Source organism: Daphnia pulex, chromosome 12 (assembly GCF_021134715.1).
Source record: "Daphnia pulex isolate KAP4 chromosome 12, ASM2113471v1".
Lineage (NCBI taxonomy): Eukaryota > Metazoa > Arthropoda > Branchiopoda > Diplostraca > Daphniidae > Daphnia > Daphnia pulex.
Genome location: NC_060028.1, coordinates 2902118 through 2926660, shown reverse-complemented (window position 1 = coordinate 2926660; position 24543 = coordinate 2902118). Strand labels below are relative to the sequence as shown.

Here is a 24543-nt window from a genome sequence, read left to right as displayed (position 1 = left end):
ATAAAAACTCCCAGCCCTCGGTGACGTGCAATCTTGACTCTTATATAGTGTGATGCAGCCCTTTAATGGTGAATGAGGCCCTTTTTTTCCCCCTATGACAAAGAGAGGGGGAAAAAAAGACAAAAACGCGCTGACAGCGAGAGTGTCCTGGATGTTGCACAGTGAACGGAAAGGATTTCAGTTGAAATCATCAGTAAGTCAGCGGAATACCTGATGAATCCACGGAGCTACGGCAGGGACACACACAGGCGGCAGCTCCATTCCAAAAAAGGCATACATAGTGCTAGCTTTCAAATTCGCTTATCTGATTCAGTTACGCAGAAGATATGTACAATGCAGGAAATACGTCACAAGATCAAAATCGAAGATAACCGAACGCCTATAAAAGCCCAGCGACCGCAGTCAAAAGGCATACCGAGAATTCGTTGGAAAGCGATAGAATGAACTTCAAAAACCTAAAAGTTGGTTGGTATCATCGGCTTGAAATTTCCCGGTACGTTATTAAATTGTCGACGAATTACAAACGTAAACCGACGGAGTGGGGAAGTTATCGTACAATTCAATCACGGAGGTACATTTGCAAGTTATCCAAAATATCCATAATTTAAAAAAAATAAAAAAAAATGATTACCGTGCAATCTTGGTCGAGAACGTGGCAGAGATCGCCCGATGCAGAAGTGGGCATCCATAGATGATCGCCGTTGATGGCTTCGTCGGTCCAGTCTGGCGTGGATCGTAGAACGCGTCTTTCGCCGTTCTCACTTTGGATCACAACTTCTCCCGGGTTGTTCTTTCTGCAAGAGAATTCAAAGCATCAATTATAAAGGTCTAGCTAATATTCAATTTGAGTTATTTGATTGGCAATAGAAGCAAAGGTAAGCCCCAAGTTCTACGAAGAAATTCATAGCGCATATAATATCAAGCCAATTAACATCATCGGAAATGTCAGCAGCTGTATAGGACCTACATTAAAATTGGCAATTACACAGGAAAATCAAGCTCGATAATGGAGGCATGCGAGTTCAAAATGAATTGAAAAGAAAAAAGAAATCAATCAATCTACTGCCAAACTGCGAAACTGTGTTGAATACAACTTTCGACGAGAACTTCTCCGACTCCCACGAACACTTCAAAGTCACGTTGTTCAAAAGATTGAAAACAAGACGATTGCGGAATCTGAACAATGTATGATCAATGTCCACAGCCATATAGACGAGACGGGGGGGAGTGCGGACCCGGAGTTTGAGGGTCAAGAGATGACTATAGTCTGCAAGTCGCCTCATCATCTTTCCTTATAGCTTTGAACTTTTACCGACGTATTCACTAAATATCTCCCGCGTTCTTTATTCACTTGGTATTCTCCTGGAATCGCAAACATCCCATTCCCAAGGACCCCGACAACTAGGCAACAAATAGAAAAATGTTGACTAAGACCATTACGAAAATGAAGAGTTGCAATTCCAATTTTTTTCACGAACAGAAATCAATCATTTGTCACTTGTTATTTACTTGGCATTGGCTGTCAAAAGCCAGAGAGGCAGATCACTCAGTACGAACCACTGTATCCTCCAAAGCATGTTGCGTAATGCCCATCCAACTGTTGTTTCTTTTTGCAGCATCGAATATTTGAGACCCCAAAATAGTCAAACTGCGTGTTACGTTTCGGGACTAGTTTCAATAATGCACGGTCACATCTGGGTCGCACGACAATTGTCATTGAGTTCCGATAGTGCTATACACGCAAACAAATAACTTGAAATAGTGGCCTTTACACAACTTTGGTTGAGTGATATCTCGACCTCTGAAAAATAAAAACCACCCCACCGTCATCTGATAATGACCCAACATTGATTTTTCTTTTCTCCCAAGATAGGAAAAGTGGGCGGGGGCCATTTTTAGGACAACAATAGACCAGGAATTTAAAAAAAATGAAAAGTAAAAAAGAAAAAAAAAATAACAAGGAAGAGGAGCTGAATAAAAGATTTTCACATGGTGAATAGGCCGTTTGAAAGGAAATCCGCTTCCTCCGCGTCTTGTGCAGCAGCGTGCGTCCTTCGCAAAGGCTGTGGATTACTCTCAGCCGCCTTGTGCATCACACACCAACAGTTAACAAGCAATGAAGAAAACTAAAACGTGAAGTGCGGCAGAGGGGGGAGTCTAAGACTCGAAAACGTGATAACGACAGGCACAGGGCCCACAACGGGCACACACACACACAGAGAAGTGAAAATTCCGGCAACAGCAGAGGCTCGACGATCGATGCTGTTGCGAACATGTGCCACTGACGGAGGCCAAAAATCTCTTTTAAAAACTCGGCAATTGTTGCCTCGTCTTCTCCTTTGTAGCGACTGGGTGAGTGTGTACTGTGTTGTGACTGAAGAATCGGCGTTCCAAACTCTGGCGAGTGGAAAGCGAAATGGCCTTTTCGATAATCTGTGCCCTCTTATCGCCGCTCTTATCAACTTGTTTTCAGTGCTCAAAAACTGTAGACGTTTTATGTTTCTGTCGCCCTCTGAACGCTCAGCAACTGTCGAGTGTGTAGAGGGCCTGCGACCCGTTGGCGCGATTTTAGCGCGCGTTTCGATTGCGGGTTGAGATACTATATACACTTTACGGGTTACTTTGCGATCCTTTTCTTCTTCTTTTTTGTCTGTTTTTTTCTTTAAACAAAAAAGAAAAAAGAAGGAAACGGAAATCGAAAACGCCTACAAACTACAAAACCCTGCCCACTGATAAATCGATTACTAAAACAAATACCCCAACCCGGATTTCGTCAGGTTGTGAGCCATTTTTGTCGGTACGAAATCACAATTACCATGGTAACCGAATACCTATCTCTTTCTTCAATGGTTTGTTTTTTGAAAGGAGGAAAAAAAAAGAGGAGTATTATCAATTATCAATTACGACAGCCGATCATATCTATATAGCTTAACCTTTAAAAAAAAAATGATTAGATTTATTTTAGAACCACACACAATCGAGTGCAGCTTATTTGCATTCGCCTAGCCCGTTTGTTACGGATGATCGCGGGTTGCGAGTTCTAGCCAAGTGGAAAACGATTCCCTTTAGTTGACGAGCTTTAGTATTTCCTATAGTTCGTCGTGAGCTTCGGGCCGTTTCTCGGATTTGTGAACTCGCATTTGAATCGGCCAGACACCTACACTTAATCCCGACCAGGTGCAACTATATTTCAACTGTTGCTATACCTCGAATTACCGTAACACATTTCCACAAAAATTTGTAAAAGGAAAAAAAATCATTTTTTTTTTTTTACAAAATAGATATTCAAAGAAGTCGTTGAATGGCTGACCTTTTTCAAAACGACAAGAGCAGAGGTAATCGTAATGAGGTCTCTCGTTTGCCTGTGATCTTTAAAAAAAAACCACCTCGTCAAATGCGTACAGCCATGCGCAGCAGTTAGGATTATTTTTTTTTACTCATTTCACCTACAGCCGATGAAAAAGTGCTGGTGAAATAATAATTTGCTCCATGAAATATAAACTGCATGGTCGAATAAAACCAGTGCCAACCCTTTCATTCTCTATAACTAAAAAGGGCCCTATACCAGTCCGTTAACGACAGCGGTGGCATACACTATAACTACTTGGTTTCCACTCTTCACAGAGGACAATAAGGACTTGGTGCGTTCCATTCACAAAACATTTTTTGGCACACCCTCTGTACACAAAGTGTAGGGCGAGAGAGCCAGGATCGATCCCGGACCAAAGTCGCCCAGCCAAAAAATAAAAATAAAAGTTTCTTTCTCCCTTTTGGCACTAAAGTCCGGGGGAAGGAAATAACGACACACGTCGAGATCGTGTGCGATAAACAAAAAGATACGTAACGAAAAGACAATAACGAATGCGAAAAGTGTAGACAACAAACACGAAGAACATCGTTAGACGTGCGCCAGGCAAAACTAAAATAAAATAAAATAAAAAATGTATAACAAAACAAACAAAATCCAAGAAATGAAAAAATGGTATGGAGAGAGAAATAAGAAAGTAGACAATTATGACGAATAAACGAGACACAATGTCGTCTATCTAAGATAACGAACGTTTCCGTTCTCTCTACCCCGCTGTAATGAAGTCTGCTGAATAAAAATAAAAGAGTGTGTGCAGTGCATTATTCTTACTTCATTTTTGTTTTGTTTTACCCCCCGGAGTTGCGATATAGTATATCCGGAAGAGAAAGAGAAAGTGAAAAAGAGAGAAAAAGATGCGCTCGTTGCATGCAGGAAATTGCAGGCGTCTGTTAACATCAACTTTGTTCAAAAAGAACAGGTTTTCCGGATAAGAAATTTTTTTTGGAGGGGAAATGGGTTGGTGGTGGTTGTGGGGGTGGTTAGATCTCATTCATCAGGAGAGTTGTGTGTAAGATGAAAGAGAACGTACTTGAGCCGAGAAACCCACTGCTGTCTGCGGGCACTTCCGGCCAAATCGTGATACTCGGTCCGATGCGGATGATGACTACTGTGATGATGGTGGTGGTGGTGATGGTGGTGGCGGTGAGCCGTCGGCAGGCCGATTTCGATCGACCGCGAGCGGAACGGCAGGTCGGAGCGAGGGTGGAGCGAGTCGCCGCCGCGGGAGCTCAGGCCGCGCGAGTTCAAAGACGAGCCGGCCGTCAACGACCTCTGCGTCGTCAATGACGTCGGTGGAGGTTGAAAAGTCGAGTCTCTGTCCTTGTCGGATGAGGATTTCGACGAGTCGTGGCGTCTGAAACGCTCGCGCAAATGACGCGATTTGTCCAGCAGGAGGCTCCCACCGCTGCTGCTGGCCGTCTTGGCCGTCGTCGGCAGCGGTGCCAAGACGGGCACCGTCAGGTAAATTTCGGCCGGCGGACTGGGCGAGAGGGGATTGGCCTCCAGGTCGGCCTGGTCGCCGTACTCGCTGGACGAGCCCGTGCAGAGATTCAAGCGGCTGTTGGACGTGGCGGCCGGGCCGCCGCTGCACAAATTGTAGCGTGAATTGGACAGGCAAATGGGCGGGCTGGAGCTGGGGCTGGCCCCTGCGCTCAGACATTTCCGGCGGGCCAGCAGCGAGGAGCGATTGAGAAAACCCGAGCCGCTGGTCGAACATCGACCGCCTCCTCCTCCACCTCCGCCGGCCACGCCGCCCATGCTGACGTTGCTGGACGCCATGCTATCGACCGACGTCTCACTTTCAAAGGAGGAGATGCGCTGTCGGGCCGATTCCGGCAGATGGACGTCCAAGCTGAGCTGGAAAGAGTACTGGCTCTCCAGCGACGCCTGTTGGACGACGCCGACACAAGCGCCGGAATCGACTTCCAACGAAACCGAAGCGTGCGTCTCCATGGAGGCGTGAGTCCGCGAGCCGGACGAGACCTGTCGGCTGTGGTCGTCGTTGTTGTGCTCCGTGTCGGCGCCGAACGAGTGGTGACCGGGCGCAAGGAGCTCCAAACTCGGCTCCGATCCCAGCCAGCCGGAGCACAGGGCTTCCTGGCGCTCCAGTCGGGGCGTTCCGGCTCCGCCGGGACTCCGTCGGCCGCCCACCGGCGTGCTCGATCCGGCGTCCGACACCTGGTAATGGGTGGACGGCTCGCTGGACGAGAAAGAGAAATTGAAGGAAATCTGGCAACTGGGATTGTTGTGGTGGCTCCAGGAGTCTCGGTCTTGCTCCTCTTCCTGCTGCAAGTGGCAGGGATCCGGCTGGCACTCGGATCCGCCTCGGCGCAAGTTGGGAGCCGCCCCCAGGAGAACGGTGGTCGACGTGTCGGAGGCCAAGCCGAGCGATCGACCGCGGCGGATGAGGGCCCGGGCCGACGGGACCGGGGTCAATTGGTTTTCGTTTTCGCGGATCCACGGCTCGACCTTTTGGCGGCACTCGAACGACTGGCCCAGAAAGGACAGCCGACTGGTCCCGCCGTCCAGCTCCTCATCTTGCTGCGGATCGTCGGCGGCGCTCTCGCCGCAGCTGCTGGATCGATTAGAGTCGTACTCGCTCTCCGACAGGAGGTCGTCGATGGCCGTCGGAGCGACGGCCTGCAGCGAAGGAACGACGCAAGAAGGGCCGGCCACCGGCGGACTCTGGGCAAGGAGTCGCTCATATTCTTCCACGCAGAGACAATGGATGCAGACGGTGCTGCCCACTCCTACGCCGCTTCCGGCACCTCCTCCGGCTCCGCTCAAACTTCCGCCGAACGCCCCGCCGGACGTCACACAGCTGGTGGTGCTCCGTGGGCCGTCGGAAGTGGACGAGTGACGCGAGAAGGAGCGACGCAACATTCCCAGGAGAGGGCCGGTCCCGCTGGAAGCGGCGGCTACGGCGGCCGGCTGGGCGTTCGTCCCCAGGTCGACGGACAGCGACTTGGCCGCTTCCTCCTGGTGGTGCGAATAGTCGAAACTTCGCGATCGTCCGCGGTTGTTGACGTTGCCCGTGCTGGGCAAGGCCGGCGACGACTGATCGACGGGCAGACAGAGGAAAACTTGGCTCTCCTTGGTGGACGCCGAGTCAGAGTAGCGTGCGGCTGCCAGGAGTTGCGAATCGGTGACTGGGCCGGCCGAGCAGCTGCTGGCCTGACGCGACACCATATCCAGGCTGGAGGAGCTGGTGATGGCCGAGCAACTGGCGGTTGGACCGCTGCTGCGCATCTCGACTGGCGTCGGGGTCCGAGACCTGCGCCATGTTGGCGGACGTAACTTCTGCATGGCGCTGAGAGAAAGAAAAATGCCGAGCTGGGCTTTCTAACAACAGGTCGTCGCTGCTGCTGCTGCCGCCGCCGCATCCGCTTCAGCCGCCATCTCTACTCTCCAATTTCGATGATTTTCTTCTTTTCTTCTTCTTCTCTGCTCTTCTCTTGCAGCTTTTTCTTTCATCAACAACTAATCCCGGCCCTTTTGATCGGGGGGCGCAGACGTTCGACAAGTGTTGCGAAACTCTATAGACGTGAATCAAACGAACTCCTTCACTTGTTTGACTCGGTGAGACGGATGTGTGTGCGATGCAGGTAAAAAGGTATTTTTGGGTTTGGTGAATTCGATAATGGGGATTGTTAGGGGAGGTAGAGGAAGAAGAAGAAGATCAATCTCTCCCAGTGCCATCCAATAAGCGCTCTCTCTTTCTCTCTTTTTCTTTTCTCTCTTTAGTTCGTCTGTTGAAAAGGACTCGACTCTTAAGTAAATGGGAGCGTCGAAAACCCAGAAAATCCGGACACACAAAACACGGAACGCAAAGCAGCACACGCAGCATAGCGCATACAAGGTGAATAGCCAAAAAGGGCGGGATGACTCATCATTAGCCAGTGGTGCGTAGCCGGTGCGCGCACCGGTACAAAGGCATTCAAGAGGACACACACACAACCCCCTCTTCCAAAAAAATGAGGGAAAAAATAATTTTTTTTTTTTTTTAAATAAAATAGAAGAGCGTAACGTGATGCACGTAACAAGCCATAGCTATTCGACTCGAATGGCGGAGCGCACGGTTCAACATGGCGCACGTTAAAAAAAGAAGAAAAAAAAATCTGACTTCTTTCAAGCAACTTTTGAGATATTATTTTCTCCCTCCTCATCTCTTTTTCATTTTACTTTTTTTCTTTTGACTTGTGTGTGTGTGTAGGATTCGAGCCTTTGGCATCTTTCTCGACCCGTTGCCACGGGATACAATCCAATACTCCCGCAAAGAGAACCATCCTCCCTGCCGAACCGCGGCTCGATCGATTAATGCTCTCTGAAACGGCTTCAACATCTTTCTCTTTCACTTTCCATCTACTCTTCTCTATTCTAGCCCTTAAATCTGATCTTCCTTTTCTCGCTACTTCCTTCCTGTTAATTTGCTGTTGTTCTTGGCAATACCACTGCGCCCAGAAGGGCCGCTCTGCGGTTCATACAGTCTGCGAGATGTAACATTCAATTAATAACTCAAGAAGTAGCTTCATTTAGAACTTAGCCTTTCTCTCTCTCTCTCAGATCAGAGCTCGCTGATTCGGCGTACACACTCACATCTGCTGTAATCTCTCGCAATTACTCGGCCAAACAGATCAAGTAGATAATAATAATAATAACAATGTTTTTTATTTGGGACGACGTAAAAAGGCGGATTAACTATCGCAGGGTCGATTATTCAAATCGGCAAGAAACATCACGGGGCGCGCACACGCACTCGATAACCTTTGGCGTTTCAGTTCTCCTTTTCACCTCTAAGAGATACGACAGCTGCGAGCTGGTGAGTCAATTCGTTTCTCTTTCCTTGTGCACAAGAGTGGCTATTGATATATATATGGGCGTTGAAAGGTAAGTTGAGTGAGAGAGAGAGAGAGAGAGAGAGGAGAAGGGGCCTTGTTCGAATTCAATCAAGTTTCCCGTCGGATAATGCGAGTAGGCGGGACATCAGCTGTGGTGGGGGAACAGGTTCGGCAAAAGAGAATGATTTCGACAAAGCAGTGACGTCGTTTTCTTTCACGTCAAAGCCGCCAACCTATTTTTCTCGTTTGGTAGTAAAGAATAGGAAAAAGAAAGAAGAAGAAGAAGAAGCAAGTGAAAATTGACTGATACTATAGACGCTCGCGATCATATGGGAGCGCGTCAAGAAAGATGATCCATCGCGTTTTGGCGGTGCTCCTATGGTGACAGGATCTATACAAGACAAATAGCTCCTCACTGGTTTCACCTAGACACCAGCCTGTCACCTTTTGCGGGGCTCTAACCATCCATCAAACGGTGTCGCTATAATGTTGCGTCAGTTGGAGGGGGATACGACCCTTGAATACACAATCTCGACGCTCATGTATATTGTAAATAGATTCCATCCGCCGGAGCAAAGTGAATAGACCACTGGGGATATTATAAAACTAGATTAACACATCAACCATTACGCGGAGAGTGACGCAAAATTTCCAAAGTGTACAACGAGATTGACGCATACTACGAAAAGTTTTTGTCTTTCAAAAAAGTGCAGAGATATAAACACAGCCTGACTGGGCGGCGCCGGCGGCGGCATTAACGGTATAGATACACAAAAGACTGTTTTAGAACAAGAATGACAGTATAATGGCAAACGGTGCGTCTGTGATGTGTGTGTGACGGTGTCGGTGTAAATTCTCAGCCGACTTTAAAAATAGATTCGAAAACCTGGACGGAAAAAAACCAATATAGATGTGATGGGGCGGTGTGGGACGGGTGAACGACGAGTGGCGCTAGAATGTCGACCCACAGATAAAATGACGGGGAAACGCGAGATGGCCGGCGACCTTGTGTGCTTTTTAAGAGCTCTAGAAACGGACCAACGGTCCAGTTTATACCGACGACGAATCGCTTCCCCGTTCCATGTCAGACCACTCAGCCAGATCCTCCCCCTCTCCCCCCCTCCTACCATCTTGCCGGTGACGTAAGTTGGAAAGCTCTTAAGCTCGCTGCACAGTTTCCAATTTGATCGCGGATCTGAAGAGGAAATTCTAGGCCTATTCAGTCCGTATATTCCCAGGATTGACTCTTGGCTTGTCTTCCTATTTTAGCTTTTGATTCGATTTTCTTTCCCAGGAAAATAAAAAAACCTTGTACGTAGATCTATAACGACGAGTCTCAGGTGACAAACATGCCCACGTACAGTCACACACATAAAACTTGTAGCTCAAGGCTCCGGCCGGCCAAGAGTGATAGCGTCTTAGCTCTGTTGCATCTTCCAAATGGCCCATACTGACGGACTTAACCCTCTTTCACGAATGTTGTACTATGTAACATCAGACCTCCCCCCCAACCGAAAAACTCGTCCTATATACTAAACACTTTTTACGAGCAAACCCCCATCGAGTGTGTGTACACTGTGGCTATTTATGCCACTACAAACGCCCTTTATCTGTAGTGGACGTGGGCAACCGGGTTGGTACCAACAAAAAAAAGGCCTATATTCTGCATTTGAACGCCATAAGACTCTTTTTTTTTTCTCCGGGGAGAGAGCTGGTTTTTTATTATATACGTGGCTCGACGTCAACCTATTGTGAAATAATGCGAGGGGCCAACCCACAAGAGCGACCGTGTACAAGATAACGACCGGATGCAGCGCATAGCGCACTTAAAAGAGTGGAAGAAACAGCAGCAGCACTCGGGCTTATTCTGAATGAATCACACCGTTTGGGATTCGTTATCGGGCAATTTAGCAGGGGTGTTCGTTCCACCATTCATCAGCGGGGTTGAACATGTTCTCAATGCTGCAACATTAAAAACAGGGGGACTAGACTCTCCTACTACTACCACCAGTGGACGCCGTTTATCTTGATCACTTTCTCCGAAGAGCTCAAGTCACCAACAATTCCAAATAGAAAATTCGCCAACTCGAGTGGGCCATCCATACGCTTATCCCCACCCCTACCCCAACTTTGTGTGTAGATCTCGAAACTTACAACATATTACGACGAGATTTAAACTTGAGATTTTCTTTGGCACATGTGCGATGACGACAGCGGTGTGATGTTGAGCTGATCTCACGTAACCGCCGACAAGTTCTTTAAATAGCTGAGACTGCTTCCACACTATCCCAGTAGAAATGTCCTCACTTTTGTTTTGTTTCTTTTTTTGTTTGGAAATAGATTTAAACGAGACATTTTTACAGCCGACTCGTCACTTTCACTAATGAGCGAAAAGTAATCATCGGAAGTGCGCATCTTTTTTCGACGGGATAGATGGCGCCGCAATGGGGGCCTGCAACTTTTCTTCAGGTATATTCACTTATTCAGGTATGCGCCCACGGTTGACTGTTTTTATCTTTGACTGGATGCGCCCTTGACATACAGACACACACACACACACACAGACGTTTCTCTTTGAACGAGAGAGAGACAGAAGAAGTGGGAAAACAACTTCAGTTACGTCAAAGAAAAGAAACGGAAAGAGATTGTTTTCGGGGTTTTCGAAATCTCTCCGCGATCTTGTGTAAGAAAACAACCAAATCAAAATGAAAAATAAACGAGAGACAACAAGTCACGGTGTCTGTCTCTTCGGCGAGCTCGACAGGAGTATTGAAAAATTCAGGAAAAAAAGAACGAAAGAAAGATCATTGCTCACGTAACCGCAAAGTGCCAGAATAGATCTACACAGTCTCTCTTGAGTGCTGTGGGCCTACCAACCGGCTTAAATAATGTCCAAGCTGAGAATTGAGAAAGCAAAACGGCAACAAGGGCGAGAGGCCATGACTCGTCAATCGCCAACTACATCCAGTGCGCCCGCTTCGTAAATTGTTGAATGTCGACGTCACGTTGCGTGCCGGTCTAACCTTTAACATGGCGGGGGACGTGAACTATCCGGGATCGAATTTCCTTCCTTCCATGTTGTTCTCTCTATACAGAGCTACTTCACAACCGTTAAGGCGGAGCGGGAAGATGGCAATCGACAAAGGCAATACCGAGAAGAAAAAAGAAAAAAGGCAATTTTTACGTAACGCCTTGGCGAGGGAGATGAACTTTTCGCCCGCTAATTCCTTCCACAAAGGCAAGAAAAACAATTCGAGTGAAAAAAGGGAATTAAAAATAAAAAAAAAAAGAAATCTTAAATTTCCTGGAAAAAGAAATGCTAAGAGCAGCAGCTTGCCCTGTCCAGATAAGGCCAAGACGTTCGGTCATGTAATCACGTGAGCGAGTGCGCGCGTTCGTGAATTATGGACCAATCGTGAGTCGGCAGTTGAGAGAATGAAGTTGAACTTTTACGATTGTTTTCTCTCTTTTGTTCCTTCCTTTTTTTTTAATTTAAAAAGGAAAAAAAAAGGGAAAAATCGTTAGATTCTTTTCCCAAAAGGCTTCATTTTATTATTTTTGTATTTCTAGTGACGTCTAGATGAACGAGCTTATCCAACGGTGCACGAAGGCAAGAGGAAAAAGAAAACAAAGGAGAACGCGTCGATGCACCGTCTGCCACTCGATGATGGCCAAAGAGGAGCAAAGAGAGAGGAACCAACTCGAGTCTGCCCCGAAAAAGTTGCACGCATCGATGAGACGCGCGTTGATTGCGTGTTGATTGCGCTAACAAACGCCGCGTGCGTGCCGTTCGTTTAACGAAGCGACAAGACTTTTGCTACATACAGACGTCTGCTGGCAACCAAGTGGGCAACACGGCAGTGATACGGGGGTTTGGGTTGAAACCGTCGAATAAAGGAGAAAAACAGACGGTCCGTCTTTTGGCTTGTGCGTGCGGGAGTCTGTCTCTCGTCATTATCAAAATCCCCAAATTCGGTCTGCATAAGACAAGTGGTTCAGATGCGGATAACGACCAACGGAACAAGACATAAAACAAAAAAACAACGAGGACCTAGGGCCGTCAAAAAGGGTAGCTCCAGAGAGGCTGCGCTGTGGGGCTCGGGCTAGAAGTTGTGCGTACAGCGACCGCGAAGCCGTTGATATCTAATATGTTATGAGGCAAAGGAGGTTCTCGGCACTTGGGCACTAACAATTCGAATGTTCATCATCATGTCGGATAAAAGATGGCGTAGCCTTTTCTCTTCATTTGTGAGTGCTCCGGCCATTATCAGGTCACATAGTCTGAGGCGAAAAAGGGCGGGCCATCTCATTAGAACGAGAATGGCGTGTCCCCAAGGCCGGCCCGCGCTGAGTGATCACGCTGGGCACACAATAGCTCCCGACGACGACGACGAGATATTATCCAACGTGCATTTCGTTCGTTCGTTCTTCTTCTTATAGCCAGACGGTTCTTCTTTCACTTCTTCTTGTTTCCTTTCTTTTTCTTTTTGTTGTCCCGTCTGGGACGCCCCACCTAATAGGACGCGCTAGGCTAAAAATAATACTATTGAGATCTATAGCGGTCGGTGTGCGCTCTAGACGGGACACAGTGCAATCCAGCACTGTGTGTGTGTCTGTGTGTACGCACGGCGGCGACTCCGGATCCGAATCCATTTATCCAGCAAGACGGTGCCTCAGGAATTGCACGACTATCGATTCGCCGCCGTATTCTTTTTTTTTCTTCCTTTTCTCTCGTGTCCCTTCATTTCTCTTCTCTCTCCGTGAAAAGAAAAAAGAAAAGAAAGAAAAGTGTTGTCTACTTTTTCCCATAGCGAATCGGACAATATGGGCGAGCGTGTAAGACCTCGGCCACATTAAACGAACAGTACTTAGTGTGTGCTACATACATTATGGTTGCTGCTGCCGCTGCTGCATCATCATTATCATAATCGTCGACGGCTTGACGATCAATCACCACCTATTGATTCATTCAGCATCTGATGCATTAGAGCAGGAGAGCATCCAATACCCGGCCAAGACTAGATAGATTACACGGGGGGGTCACTGGTGTAATAATATATAGGCCGTAATATCAGAGAGAGAGATTACGGGGCTGGAACCAGATCCGTTATTTGATTTGTCATCATCTCTCTCGACTCTAGTGCACAACAAAAGATTGTCACGAGATAAACGAGCTGCAAAGTAATTAACCTAAAGATCTTCCAAGGCAAGAAGAAGGAAGGAAAGAAAGAAAGAACAAATAATAATAATAATAATTCTGACTGAAAAAAAAAGTTAAGAGGTCGAGAGGCACGGTGGTGACCAGTCAGCTGTGTGACACTGAGCTGTCACGTTAATTAAACATGGCGCGCGCGTTCTCTTCTCTCTCCTCTTTGGCCGAATCTACACAGTTGGAAACAAGCGCAGCCAAAGCCGGCCGAGCATGCTGCGCTCATCGTTGACGGATCCAGATGGTCTTCCTCCTTATCTACTTGCGAGTCGACTGAGGCGAAAGAATCAAGAGAAATCATTCAACAAGATGGTCGACTGCGACTTGTGTGTCTCTCTCTAGTCTCTCCCACGTCAACAACGCACTCCGACTCAAAGAGCTCAACCAACAGCATCCGCACCCCCAAGACGAAACACTCACAGCGATCCGAGATCTTCATTAAGATTAGACTTCACACGGGCTGCCTGCTGCCACACCACCGTCTCTCTCTAGCTATAGACCTGACTTTGCCGCTTATATTCCCCGCGTTTCCATATTTTATTCTTTTTCTTTTTAGCCCCCTTAAAAAACGTTAACTAGTCGCAGAACATTTCAAAACTAAAAAAAAAAAGAAAATGTTCAACTTGTTTGATCGTGGTTTCTTTACAATCTGCATATTCGGTTATGAATAAAAGATGAAGTGTGATGGCCCAGAAAGGCATGACTGATTAACTATTCAAGGAAAACAACAATAAAAAGAAAAGAAGAAAGAAAAAGAAAAAAAAACTGCTGAACACAGGCTCCTTGTTCCAATTACCAGTTGTGCATGATTATGGAAAATGGCCGTGGCACTAATACGCTGACGCAACGGGTATCAACACATTCATCTATGGCCATTCTTTCGATTCCATCGAGGCAGCGACAATACACAACGGTAACAACAGCAACAACAGCAACAACAACAAAAACTAACTGGAACTTTCCCCTCACTGCTCTGACAGATGCTTGTTTTGGTGTTGTTGTCCATAACCAATAGCCTGAGAGAGATAAATCTACCGAGAATGACTGTGACATTTGATCAATGGCCAAGATGAATGAAAAACGCTCTCCAATGTGGGCGATATACGGACAACCATCGTCAGCCACATGGGCCCATTCTGTTGTCCGTCAGATGTGATAGCGCGACAAATATTTCAGAAGAAGAATGAATCGGAAGAAAAAGCGAATTCTGACTATTTTTGGAATTATGGTTGATGCTCTTGCGGCAGACAAGTGGAGAGAGAGAGAGAGAGAGAAAATAAAAGGGAATGCCTGAGCGCTCACGAACCGCTTGTCAAGAATGAGAAATAGCGGCCAGAAGCTAAGAAATTTGACTGAACCGCCTTAGCCGCAGAATGTTAACGTCCGCGCTCTCGTCAATTGCATTTCGAGCCGAAATCGAATTATCCGCCATATTAATTTAGTATTCTCCAAAAGGGCTTTACCAATGGGTAAGGGAGGTTCAGCGAAAACCCAATCGATTACAAAATTCGGAAAATTCGTTATCTTTAACCAAAAGGAAATGAGGAAACGATTAAAGATGAGTAGAGAGTAGCTGCATCGCTGCGTATCTCCACTACTACCCCATTTCTTTTTTTTTTAACCATTTTGGCTCCTCAGGGCATTTATCTCAATAATCTGGCGATCGAGATCCGCTATAGATAATAACTTCGGTGGAAATAAAAAAAAATAAAAAAAAAGGTACTACGTACAGCAAACCAGGGCCAGATACGTGCTTGACAACACCAAAAAGAAGCAAACTTTCGAAATTGCTACCAGACTAAATACGGCAGCAGTACATCGTCGTCAACGGTAGGAGGAGTCGATTCACGGATGATGTGCGCTCGCACTGGCCGATCATAAAAAAAAACCCAAACTGTTTATTGATGACTTTCCCTCTCGCAATTCAAATTGCCTCCCGTCTATTCTAAAATAAAAGAAAAAAGAAAAAAAGAGAGGTTCCCAGAGGAGCACCCAACTGCTGCAATATTTACAAATGGCCTCGGACGCAAACGCTTCTTTTTGATTGCCTCGAATTAGGCTAAAAATAATGGGCACAGCCATAATAATCAAAAAGAGAGAACCAACATTCCGTGACGAATCGCTTAGTTAACTCGGCAATAACGACAAATACATACGGCCACGGGCCATCGTCTCGACTCTCGGCTCAGGTAGGCCTCGATGGCCTGCACAGAAGAGAGAGAGAGAGGAAAATGCGGGAGCATCGGCTGGCTCGCCATATCAAGAGATAATTGCCGTGAATCCTCGAGCTCCAATCGTACCAAGACGAGCATTTTTTCTTTCTTTTTCTTATTTATGAAATATTTATTATAATGGGAGGTAAGCGCGGTATCCCGCTGCACTTTGCTTAACTGCCGCCCTGCTGGCCGTCTGTGTAGAAAGGTGGCCGATACCTACCAACCGGCTCAACTGCTGTGCTGTGGCTACCACCTTCATGCAAATTGCAAATAGCTCTCACACGTTCGCTTGTTTTTTTGCTCGGACGTTCAGTCACGACCGACAAGATGAACACCTTACAATATGCAATTGCGTTGTTCTTGGCTCGTTAGTGGCGAGATATAACTCCTGCCGCGGTCGCGGCGACCAAACGTGAGAAAGTGTGGGAAAAAGCACTTCAAAAGAGCCCGAGCACTTATTCCCCGACAAATTGCACTGACAAATATCTTTACCAAAATTATTCTAATGCACAGCCAGAGCACTAACTTTTTGGCCAAGTTCAATATTTTAGTGGCTTTTCGCAGTTAAAACGGGAGAGAGAGAGATAACAGTGAAGTTGGTTAGTATATCGTGATGAACTACTGCGCCGTTACGAGCATCAATATATTCAGTCCGGCTGAAAGCCAGAAACGACATGGCCGTACTTGATAATAGGATTTCCCCCTCGAAGCGGATCAAGTCCCGTCTTAACTTGGTGGTACAACAACAATAACGAGCTGCTAACCCAAGAAATTCTCTGTCTGGACAAGTGCGCAACATTTCAGTGGTTCTTGTCCCAATTACCTTCACAAAATAAAGAAAAGAAAAACCATCTCGTTGGTAGTATAATAATACTCCCGTCCAATGTAATATGTACATTGTACAATACTCTCTCTCTCTCTAGCTGACTGTTAGAACTGCCCTCGTCGACGACAATGCATTTGTGTGTGCAAGATAGACAGCGTAGTCTATCCACTGCGACACATAACGAGATGTTGCAGAGACATTGCAGTGGCAATAAGAAATGCAAGTACTATTAAAAAAGACATGATATAAGAAGTCGCAATCTCGAGGCCTTTCGCAAGCCCAAGGCGAAAATAAAATAATGAAAAAACAAAAACTCTCGACACAACGGGGGGTGGAATATGTACGCCATGGGGATTTAGACAGAATAAAAAGAAGAAGAAGAGAAGCATCGAGTGCGAAATGCCAACGAAATGCGGTGCCGTCGAGTCGGCTGACGAGCGGGCGTCGCAGTCGGGCGGGCGCTGAATGGAAAAGAAGATACCATGACGACGACGACGGGTTGATGGATGCTGACATCATCGCAACGTGCTCGCGGATAACAGCCGAGTTGATTGGACAGCTTCTATAACGCCAGCGTATGTGTCACTGTCCAATCCCTCCCGCTCTTATGTTGGCTGTTATTAGGCCTACAAGGCGATTTTGACCGGACTTGACTAACATAGACAAATTGGCTCTGTACCTGTCAGACTAGTCTCTCGCTCGTAAATAACAACGAAAATGTTAAGTTTAAGAAGAAGAAACAAAACAAAAAAAACTTGCACTCGAATCTATCCTTCTCAGAACGCCTTCCGTTCTTATATGGGTGAGGGGGTCGAGAGGGCTTGTCGACTTTAAGAGGGGCCTTTGCCTGGAGACAAAAAACACGCACAACAATCGAATCCACCCAACGAAAACAAAGAGAGCAACCGGTCGCGTGATCATCGTCTGTCTGTAGACAGCCCAGGGTAGATGAAACACACAAGAGCTGACTCCCCTTCGCATCCTCCCAGCTCTCTAAACTAAATCCGGCCGAGAGAAAAAAAAAACGGGGGGATACACTAAACAATTTCCTTTGTATATGTGTACTACTACTACTACTACCTTGATTTTATTTGAATTCTATTTTCGTTGTGTGTCAGAAGAACAAGCCAGAAAGGAAACGAATCCTATAATAGTTTGGCGCAGCAGACAACCAAACGGGCCAGTCCTTGTATATTTGCATAAAAGCCATCCAGAGGAGAGAGAGAGAGGATGATGAGAGAAGATGTTGATTGTTGTATGTGTGTGTGGGTACTGCTGGCCGTATTCGGGTGGGTCGTCGTCGGGCTGCCAGCACACACAGCACACACAGAGAGCTGAGCCCAATCCAATTTCGAACCAAGAAGATAGTTCGACACTGAAAAAGATGGAACGTTTGTGTCGGCCGTCGCGACGACGGGCACCGAGGACACACACGGGCGAAGAAGGGGGCTGAGGGAGGGGAAAAGGTTTGCACAGTGTGCAAATCAACTCGTTGAATTTGAGATGCATATTACATTTCAATGAAGCCCGGGAGCGAGAGGTAGTCTCTGGCGCGCGCACACGCACACCAACACACACACGTACACGGATGACGCATTTTGTGCATTATAGAAAGAGAGGAAGAAGAGAGTGGGTGACGCAGAGGATCCACTCGGTTCGAACCAAGTGTTAAGTAGTGTATGAACATCACTTATCTAATACAAGGTAGGATGTTGTTGAAAGTCAAAAGGGACAAAACCAAGAGAGCAACAGCGCAGCAGCACCGGATGGCTACCTGCCAAAGGGAGGGGGGATTTCAATTGGTAATCGGAGAACATAAGGTGGCTATATAATATAAGGGCGATTGTCGGCCTTATATTAGATATACACTCTATTCTGTTCCAACTCACGCACATTGAATAATAACATTACGGCACATCGCCCAATAGCGAAGAAGAAACGACGGCAACAACGTCCGTCCTTCAAACACTAGGGATGTTTAGATTTGGGTTTTGCACTTTTTAAACAATCCGCCTCGCCTTTTATTCTCCCGCGCTGTGACATTCCGGCCCACCGAGGGGCTTACACTGGTCCCAACAGAGTCGAGAGAATTTGGGGGTGAAATATGAAAAGTCGCTAGAAAGTTGACGTGCGAAAGGGAATAAACAAACAGCAATCCAGCGACCTAACCTATGCTGAATTTTGATCGTTTTAACTCGCCCCAAAACCCCAAAAATAAGAAATGGCACGAGGGGGGCCGGTACCCGGTACGAATGTCAACTCGGTTCGAATATTTTCAATCGAAGACGTTATCGAAAAAAAGAAATCAGCGTCGCAATATGTCGATACGACAGCGACATTCTGGTACACCACGGATCTGAGCTTTCGCCTGAGATATATAATAATAAAAATACACGGCGCAGAACAGCGCAGAGTGTAATCTATCATTCCGATAAGAATCTTTTTATTCGGTTAGCAAGGTTTTGACTGCTCGACGTTCTTTTTTTCTTTTCCTTTCTCCCCTCTAACGTGATGCATCATTGCAAGGATCACAGTATTGCCATTCCAGTTCGAAGATAGACGAAGGTCTCAAATGGGCCAAACTGGCGCCAAAGCTAAAACGGATGACAGAAAAAAGGAAAAATCTAAGGCGAAATGTGTACGTAGCAACAACTCTTTGATGCATCGATCCAGTGCGAAAAAAAGCAAGTTTGATTCGATCACTTTCTCGATTTCTACGACACTCATGTTTTATCCTTTCCAATTTTCAATAAATGCGCGCACTAGAAAGAAATACGACACAAAAAAAGGGGAGAAATTTTTTCCAGGCTTGTGTCAACCGTCACGTACCATTTCACCCACGGAAATGTGTGTGAAATCATTAAGACGTTTTAGGAAAAGGCGGGGGAGGCTTAGGTCTATCCCGGGATTGGCACACGACATTTTTCGATTGTGCGCTCAGGTGTGAAGACGACGAAGGGGAAGCCAAAATCTAATGCTTCAGAATTTTTGGATGCGATGAGTTGTCAGTCAAACGATCAATATGGGGTTGGGTTGGCGTAACGTTGGGGGGGCCTAGAAAGAGATTGAGGCAGAAGGCGTCGGCGACGTCGTCGACGACAACCAAAGCGCTCGCTATCTACCTTCTTCTTTTTTTTCTTTTTCCATGTAGGCGGTCTGTGTATATCTGCAGATGGATATTGGAGGGGGTAAAAAGCTACGGCTGCTTTGGCGACACGAGCCGGGGACGAACGCAACCCGTAGCAACACGGAAGGTCAGACCGATATCTAAGAGGAGCCAGGAGAACACATCAGGAGCCCAGGTTCATGTTCCAAGTGGTTTTTTTTTGTGTGTGCACTGGAATCAAGCGAACAACTCTCTCTCTCTCTAGCTCTTATCAACTAGAAAAAAGGGGGGAAACGCACAGCTTTTCTCTAAATTGAATCTGATCATCGGGGATCCTTAATGAGGATCGTTGATTGAATGTCAATGACCGGCCCGCTATGGCCTGCCCGAAATCAGTCGCTCTATATTTACTAGAGAGAGGCGTCGGGTCAAAAAAGACTCAAAGCAAAAAAAAGAAGAAAAGAAAAAGAGAGGCGCTTATTTTTTTCGTTTTGTTTCCGGCTCGGATTTACGCGGAAAGATTGGTTTCTCCTCGCACCCCGGGGTCGGGCGGAAGTGCGAAATGGATGATGATTAGTTAGGGCGTAGGATGAAGGGAGAGGAAAGGTATACGATGAAGAATAATGTGCGAGTATTTAAAAAAAAGCTTACCCTCCTGCAGTGTTGCGGCAACTGCTGACACCCGCAAAAACAAACCAAATGCGAGGAAACAAACCAAGAAGAAATGCTTAATACACTTTATGGAAGAGAACAACAACTTAAAAAAAAATAAATAAATAAATAAATAAAACAAATAAACACAAGACGATTGCGAATCGATTCGCCAAATATCAGAACTCGTCGTCACTTTGACTTTGGCGTTGAACTGCCGAGTCTTGAAACAATTTCACAGAGGCCAGAAAACCGTTCGAGACTGGGGGCTGTGCGACGTAGTGTCAAGATGATTCACTGAACAAGGACCCGGCTCGTTCAAAGTTTTGCAGCTGAACCAAGTTCGTTCCAAACCAAAATAGAAGAATAACGCGAGTTATGTTTTCTCCAAGGGAGAGCAAAAAGAGAGAGGAATTGGACAGGGCGACCAATCTGCATGCGGTCTACGTGCCGTCTGCGCCGTCCTGTAGCCAACGCGATTTTATACGGCGCTGCTCCTCCCGCCACTGACGTCGACTACGACAAACTGCTGGCCCAGCACACACACAGAGCCCTGCCTCCAAACGGTTACTCTCTCTCTCACTAGCTAGCTTCTTTCCCGCATGCCCCCTAGCATCTCTCTCGTTTCCTTTGCCCGAAAATGATGACACGCGAACTCAAAGTTAGTCGGAGGAAGCTGTGCACAGACGGGACATTTTGGTTTGGTTTTTTTGTCTCTTTTATTTCCCGACTTTTTGTATAAGTGAAGTTTAGGGGGGAGGAGCGGCAAGGCGAGCAGATTGAAGGGGCCAATAATTCCACAGTCGACAGCTCGAGTATACACATCGGGTATACTAGCTGCCGCATTTCACCAGTCGGTCAAGGTAGCGGTGGTGGTAGCTCTACTTTATTAGGTGAGCGCCTCTCGTGAGCGAGAAATGGCTTGCAAATAGAAGTTTCGGGTTGAATCGGTTAGCATAAACATCTCTCCCGACCACCAAAGTGAAATTCTCGACTGGAAAAGTCGACGCAGACATGGAGAGGGCCAGCTGGCAGCCAGAGTTTAGGGAAAACCAGTTAGTACCACAGTCTATATGTCGTGGGTAGTAGTGGTAAGTAGTACCCCTTTGGTGTAATATCGACCTTGCAGTTAACCTCGGGCGCATAATCATCACTTTTGGCTGGACGGCCAGCGTAGTCGCCAGGGGACTTCAACCATTAGCTAGGCAACTCGACGTTATCAACGATTCAACAGTTTGATGGTGATTGTTGGGTTGTGCCATCGGTAATTCAATGCATTGCAACCTATTACGAGACTCAAATGATAAATCAGACATGCGTATCGCGTTCACAACATTTCTCAAAAGATATAGCCGCCGCCAGCAGCGATAAAGACTGGCCAGAAAAGAAATAAAAATGAAAAAAAAAACCCAAACCGAATGGAGAGAAAGAGAAAAAAAAATCAACAAACAAAACAATCAACGCATCAAAGAGTAATGAACATTTATACAACTCGCAAGTGTGCTGTAGGACTGTAGGTACTGACCCTACATCACGCAAGGCGGCTGTTTGCTGGACAAATGAATTCCCCCTAAATGGAGAAAAGCGCAACAAGCGCTATTTCACCATTTTGTTGATTCAATGCCCATTGCTGACAAGCCTACGTCTACTACTGTTTCGTCGTTATTGATTCTCTGGAAAAAAATAAAATAAAATTTTTTTTGCCCCACTTAGCCGCGTGAATCATAACGTGTATGGGAATGATTATGGGCACAACCAAGTGTGGACTAACGGTCTACGACTGTTTGTCATGTTTTACCAGCGAGAGCCGTGCTGATGGACGCCCTTCTGCTGGTTTCCCGTAACAAAATAAAAAAAAAGTTGACAAAAAACCCGACCGAACCTACTACATACTGAGTTTTTTCACCCTTACTTCCTGCGCCTTTTGTCGGGAGGGGGGTTGTTGGATATCACGCAGGCGATCCGTGACGATTCATGTCCCTGCTTCTTGACGACTGGTCGATATGCCACCTTTGCGTGTTCCACTGCTTTCTGCAACTTTTCTTTCTCTCTCTCTCTTCCCCCCCCCCACATGACCGTTTTGTTTCCTTTACGAATGCAGCGAACGCAGAAGCAACTCGCACATCCGTGCCTTCATTCATTGATTTTTTCCTACCTACGCTTTTAGCTGATGCTCTAACTGGGCTACTACTGCTGCTGCTGCTGCTGCTGCAGGAGCAGTTCAGCATTCTGCATTCATCAGCTAACGGCGGGTGGGGGGTACGGTGCACCAACCGACGCTTTGTGAATTATGAAGAGTTGGGGATTACTATAAATTAGAAAACAACACAAACTATGGGCGACCCAAAGTTCCTAGGGTTTTAGGGGGGCGGCGACCCAGATGGTGTGTCCGTCTTTCACAATATGTCGAAGAGTAATTACATCCATGTCAGACACTATGTGTCGCTGGGGCTGTGCACATCTTATAGACCTGTTGTGTCTCCCACACCTTTCCCATTTGCTATATCTCCCGACACACACACAAGTTATCCAAAACGACCCCGGCTACAAGGACTTTGTGCACGTCATGTGCACCATCCCAAAAACAATTCTAAACGGGCTGTTTCAGATAGACGAAAACGTAGACAGACAATGTGAGAAACAACAATGGAATGGGGGGCGAAAGGGAAAAAAAACGGCCTGCACATATAGTACTTTCATTTTCGTTTGAATGGCGCAAATAGTTTGTCAAGAATATCGAGCGCTTCTTTCTTTCTATTTTCTATTTTCTTTTTTTTACTTTTTTTTGAGGGACCAGGGAAAAATCGTGACTGAGTCCCATTGATCGAGCGCGGGCCATCCGTCCCCCGACGGAAGAGTTCGCCGCAGTCGGCAGCTGACGGCCGTTTGGGAGAGCCCAGCAAATAGGATGAAGAATGAACTAGAGCAGGTATGGAGCAGGAGAAGTTGGCGTGACATTTTCAAACAGCTTATTTGATTACGCACACAGTTTTCATTCTCTGGATTCTTTTCACATGATATATCCACCTTTGTGTTTGCTCGCCCCTTCTACTGCACACACACACACTGGCCCGGCCCTTTATGCATTTACTTAGACGTGTTAAGATCGCTAGAATGATGATAACGTGCTTCTATCAACGCTAGCAAGGTTAGGTGGCGGTGGTGGTGGTCGGAGGGGGGCTACTCTACACAGTAAGATCTTTAGTGTACTGTGTGAGGGGGGGGGATATTGATCGTCGGCTGTCGTGATTCATCTTGGGTGTCGGCAGTCGCAACTTTCTCAACTTGCATGTCTAATCCTCTCCCTCTCTCTCTCGCTGTACAGAAGGACAAGTATATCGCCGACCTCTCTCCATCGACGACGCAATTGGCGCATCTTCTTAATGATATTAAACGACACACTCGGAATGAAGGCTATATATAGAGCCACGAGATTATCTAATTTACGTTCAACTTGATACGATTGACGAGCCAATCGGGGCACAACAGAAAAAATCGGCGTGGCGGGTGGCTAATGCCCCTGAAAAATGCTAAATGCACATTCTAGCTTAAACTGGACGCGCAATGAAATTTTTTTTTCCTTTTCCTGTCGAAAGAAAAAAGGCGGATAATAATAAAAATAGATAAAGCAAAGAATTTGGGATTTTTTTTTTCTTTTTTTCAAACGGGACAAAAGATGTGGGCTGGCCTTTTATTTTTTTTTCGTTTGGGTGGTATGGCCCAGCAGCTTGAAGCGAACGGAATGCAACAAGACATTCCATTCGTTCCAGTCGAATACCGGGGAGAAAGTAGTACGGGGAAAAGCGGGAGTTAAAAATCAACATATCTACGACGACGTTGGACGCGCAACGGGGTATTTTTTTTGTGTGTGTGTTGGGTTGGATTGATTGAACGACTTACGGCATGGTGGCTGCAGGCAAAAAGTTTCTGATCGACAGTCGGAGACGTACTGGCACTCTGTGTCCCACGCAACATGTCCACCCCCTAGACTGCTGAAGCCATCAAAGAGTCAACTAGCTGTCCGTTTTTCCCTAATAGGATTGGAATTTCTCATTAGAGCAGTCCAGCTTCATAGGCGCTTGGCCGGCATCCCGGATACATGCATTAAAAAGAGACAAGGAGGCCGGCTGAAAGAATCGATCCGCTATTTTCGGGTCGAAGTTGCCTACTCTCTTTTGTCTTTTTATCTTTTTCTTCCTTACAGAGTTGCTAACAACACGTGCTGTTTTCAGCTGCTAGCGCTAATAATCGATGCCCAAACGTGACGTATTCACGGCAGCATCGATTGAGTTGCCCGTCCGTCATTTGACAAATCTCATGAATATATAAA

At 46.5% G+C, this 24543-nt stretch overlaps 1 protein-coding gene across 4 annotated transcripts in view; it reads right to left on the bottom strand.

Annotated features, from left to right (window-relative positions):
• LOC124209723 (eye-specific diacylglycerol kinase-like) overlaps positions 1 to 24543 on the bottom strand; it is a 48177-nt gene that overhangs the window by 8755 nt on the left and 14879 nt on the right. For 2 of the 4 annotated variants that reach the window (XM_046607861.1, XM_046607862.1), the window contains exons 1-3: positions 20214 to 20684; positions 4398 to 6903; positions 632 to 794 (exon numbers count right to left, since the gene is read on the bottom strand). In XM_046607861.1, the coding sequence (XP_046463817.1) occupies positions 632 to 794; positions 4398 to 6673 (2439 nt within the window). In that variant the 5' untranslated portion in view covers positions 6674 to 6903; positions 20214 to 20684. Of the gene's footprint in view, positions 1 to 631; positions 795 to 4397; positions 6904 to 20213; positions 20686 to 24543 lie in introns of those variants that run through there. The other 2 variants (XM_046607863.1, XM_046607865.1) reach the window with 2 other exon arrangements.